General features: G+C 41.6%; 1 protein-coding gene across 1 annotated transcript in view; it reads left to right on the plus strand.

Moving 5' to 3' along the window:
- WDR19 (WD repeat domain 19) overlaps positions 1-4,538 on the plus strand; it is a 190,435-nt gene that overhangs the window by 37,486 nt on the left and 148,411 nt on the right. Inside the window, exon 4 of the mRNA XM_007947169.2 lies at positions 2,682-2,807. Coding sequence (XP_007945360.2) covers positions 2,682-2,807 — 126 coding nt within the window. The remainder of the gene's footprint in view (positions 1-2,681; positions 2,808-4,538) is intronic.

Consider the following 4,538-nt stretch of genomic DNA (forward strand, 5'->3'; position numbering starts at 1 on the left):
CATGATTCTTTCTTTGTCTTTGGTTTTGGTATGCGTTTGATAATTTTTGCAATGGCCACACAGAACTCACAGACGTACTCACAGCTGTGAGGTTTATTAGGGAAATAACAGGTACAACTTGGGTTGGCTACAACTCAGGATCAAGATTAATAAGTATGTAGGTAATTTTGAAGGCTTCCCTGAAGTAGAGAGCATGTTCCTCCCTTCCTCAGTGCTGTACAGCCCACTTGGCTCCTCTTGGCTGTGCCTGCAAAAAGGCCCTTCTCTCTGCCATGTGTGCTCCCAGAAGAAGGCCTCTTCTCAGCCCCTGGAGGACAGGCTCCCCTCCTGGTCTGTGCCCTCCTTCAGTTAACAAAGCCTTTTAGCTCTGCAGATAAGTGCCTAGAGACACCCCACTCCACCAGGCAGCCTCTTGCCTCAAGGCTCTCAGGTTTCTCATTCTGTGGGCCAGGAAGCTCTCAGTGCCATCTCACACTTGGCTTCTGGTTCCTGCTGTCTGGTGCTGCTGTTGCCTACAGTGTTACTGCTCTAGTGCTCCAGGATCTAGGGACATTGGGTCCAAATGACTTGCTCCTCTCCTGGCTTTTCTTCTTGATGGTAGTGAGGTCCCCTTCTCTCACTCTGGATTGGCTCTTTTTAAACCTGAGGTAGATACACTCCTTGGAGAGATCAGTCATGGGAGAATAGAAGGGCTGTGTATGCACAGGGAGACAGCTAGGAAGGCAGGAGTGCAAGGGAGGGAAGGAGACCTTGGCTATGCTTCTTCCAAAACAGATTTGTTTGTTTTTCTGACAGTTTATGGTATTTTAAGTATTTTTGCCAACACTACAATTTAAATGCATCAATTCTTCTGCTGTTTCCTTATTCATTGTCCAGCTTTCACATGCATATAAGGCTATTGATAGTACCATGGCTTGGGTCAGGTGTACCTTAGTCTTTAAAGTGACTCTTTGCTCTTTAACACTTTAAAGAGGTCTTTTGCAGCAGATTTGCCCAGTGTAATATGTCACCTGATTTCTTAACTGATGCTTCCATGGGCATTTATTGTGGGTCAAAGGTGACCCACATAAGTTTGTTTTACCAAAGGGCCAGGTTCTTTATAGGATTAAAGCAGAATTTTAAAATAGATTTTTTCCATTCCCTCAACAACAACAAAAACTGAATCATGAATATTAGTAGTATCCAGTGGGTGAATAGTGAGTTGTATTTCTCACTTTGAAAAGTTTATGACTTGTTCCAGTCGATCACAGAAGGACAAATATTGTATTAATCTGTTACTGTAAAAACTAAAGGAAAGGTTTATATATGGAATGAAATTTTCTTTATTGGTTACCAGGGGTGGGAGGGAAGAGGAAGGAATACTGTTAGACAGGTAGAAAGAAGTATTGATTTGGGTGAAGAGAAGGACAGTGTACCAAATGTGAGTGACAAATATGGTGGCATTGAAGAAGAAGAAGACATAGAGAAGTGCATGGGAGGTACAGACAACAAAGATGAACCCTTTTGCACATACAGTACTGCATTGTCAGTGAAGGCAAACATTGATCTATGGGTGGATAGATGGGTGAACAGGCTGAACTATTAGGTGTGTCAATGTAGGGGGAAGTGTGCCCATGACCATGTATAGGGTTGGCAGATAGTGTTTCTACAAGTGTATTTGTATGTTTTGTCAGAATTCCCAGGTAGATAGTAAAGCTGACGAGGGACAAGGTTGTAGTCACTTCTTGGCCACAGCCAGCTACCCAGAGGGAGCAAGTAGTTGGACCTATGGGCTTAAGACCATAGTCTCAGGGGACATCAAGCTCAACTAGCATAGCATACAGCACAAAAACATTCTTCCACATCCTACTTTGGCAAGTAGCGACTGGAATCTTAAAAGCTTACAAGCAGCCATCTAGATGCAACAATGGGTCTCTCCTTGTCCAGAGCAAAGAAGAATGAAGAAAACCAAAGATGCATGGAAATAATCAATCCATACAACTGGTACACCATGCAATCCTGAGCCTATAGAACTATGAGACCAGAAGAACTAGATGGTACCTGGCTACCACTGTCAGCCACTCAGAAGAGCTGTATGTAGGAAATCTGGGATACAGTGAGAGAACAATGTGGAAAAAAACTCAAAATCATTTTTTAAAAAAAGAAAAAGGTGGAGAGACCAGGTTTGCTGGTCTGATAGAACCTGGTGGAACCCCTGAGACTATGTTCTTTAGCTGTCTTTCAGGTCTGGAATTTAACCCATTCCTGTGGCTTCCAGCCAAACAAAAGATAGGCATACGAGCCATTTACATTAAGTAAATACACTCCTTGGAGAGATCAACCATGGGAGAATAGAAGGGCTGTGTATGTACAGGGAGACAGTTTGGGGGGCAGGAGTACATGGAGGGATGGACACAAGGAAGAAGTAACTATGGGGAGGAAGTGGGAGGGGAGCAATTGCATTGTGGGAAATTGCAGTCAATGTCATGACACAAAGTGTATGTGAGCTGCTGTATGGAAAGTGAATTTGCTCTGTAAACTTTCACCCAAATTGCAATAAAAATTTTTTTAAAAAAAGTTTATGACTTATTCCAGATAAAATAGTATTGTTATAGATGAAAATCACAAATATGTGAGTATTTAAGTTTCTTTTCTCTACTTTTTGAAAATGTATTGTGATTTGTATTCTCTTTTTTTAAAAGTAACTGTGTTGCTATGGATTGGGATAAAGATGGAGATACCCTAGCAGTGATTGCTGAGAAATCTAGTTGGATTTATCTATGGGATGCCAACACAAACAAAACCAGCCAGCTAGACAGTGGCATGAGGTAAGGATAACATTTTTTTACTTCTTAAATTTTTACTGATAAACATAATTAGTTGTAGATTTGATGCTAATAATACTTACTACATTCCTTTTAAAGAGAAAAAGTAATTTAACACTGAGTTATTTTTTTAATAAAAGAAATGTTATTTCTTTCATTGTTCTATATAATCATTCTACTAAATCTACCCAATTAATTAGAGTAAGATTATTATAATTGTGAAATATAAGTAATTTCTAAGAAAAAAAAAAGTTACTTTCCATGGAGCAATTAGAAAGTTTAAAAATGATGTAAAATGTGTATGGGAAAATCTGGAGATGGATTGGCTACAGGCATGGCTGGATCCAGGTCCCTTGGTCAGTTACATTCCACATGGTCAGAGATCTGAGAGGTGTGTTTTTATGGCTGTTACATCTCTTTAGCCAGGTAAGGAGTGCCAGGCAGGACCCAACCCCAGAACCAGGAAAGGGAGGGAACACCGGGGACAACAGAAAGCAGCAGGAGCTGGGTAAGGGGCAGCAGGCAGGACCCACTCCCAGAGCCAGGAAAGGGGGGGAATGCCGAGGACAACAAAAAGCGGCAGGAGCCAGGTAAGGGGCGGCAGACAGGACCCACCAACCAAATCCACGTAGGAATTAGGTAAGGGGAGGGTGGAGAGGTTTCCAACAGCTAAGGGAGGTGAACTTGTCTGTCAGTTTGTCATACTATGTTGGCATATACGTGGCTATGAGGCTTGAGGCTGTGCCATTGGTGTTTCAAGTGCCAGCAGGGTTGCACATGGTGCACAGGCTTCAACACAGCTTACAGACTGAGACAGACTAGGAAGGAGGAGGCCATCCACTTCTCAAAGAATTGGCCAAGGAAAACATTATGAATAGCAGAGAAACACTGTGTGATACATTACAGGGCAACTTTACCAATTGCCTGGAAACATTGCCTGATAAAGTCCAGGAAGATGATGAGCCCCTTAGATCGGAAGGCACTCAAAATATGACTTGGAGAGAGCTGCATCATCAGAGTAGAACCAACCTTAATGATATGGATAAACTAAAGATTTCAGGACCTCCATTACTGACATGCCTGAGGCACTTGACTACTAACCAGAAGGCTGGCGGTTCAAACCCAACAGCCACTCCTTGGAAGGAAGGTTGGGCAATCTACTTCCATAGTGATACTGCCTCAGAAACTCAAGGAGGGGTCCCTATGAGTCGGGTGCGACTCGACGTCACATAACAACAACAACATTTACTGACATGGTACAACTCAAATTGAGGGGCAACAGCTCCGAGCATCCATTAGTAATCAGAACATGGAATGTACGAACTATGAATCCAGGACAATTGGAAGTTGTCAAAAATGAATGAAACACATAAAGATGGATATCCTAGGCATTAGTGAGCTGAAATGGACCTGTTTTAGCCATTTTGAATCAGAAAACCATATAATCTACTATGCTGGGATTGACAATTTAAAGAGGAATGATGTGACATTCATCATCACAAAGGATGTTACAAGATCTGTCTTGAAGTACAATGATGTCAGTGATAGGATAATATCCATATGCTTACAAGGAAGACCAGTTAATACTACTATTATTCAAATTAATGCACCAACCACCAAAGCCAAAAATGAAAAAAATTGAAGATTTTTATCAACTTCTGCAGTCTGAAATTGACAGAACATGCAATCAAGATGTGTTAATTATCACTGGTGACTGGAATGCAAAAGTTGGAA

Source organism: Orycteropus afer, unplaced genomic scaffold, assembly GCF_000298275.1.
Source record: "Orycteropus afer afer isolate SDZICR_OR568_19922 unplaced genomic scaffold, OryAfe1.0 scaffold00176, whole genome shotgun sequence".
Classification (NCBI taxonomy): Eukaryota; Metazoa; Chordata; class Mammalia; order Tubulidentata; family Orycteropodidae; genus Orycteropus; species Orycteropus afer.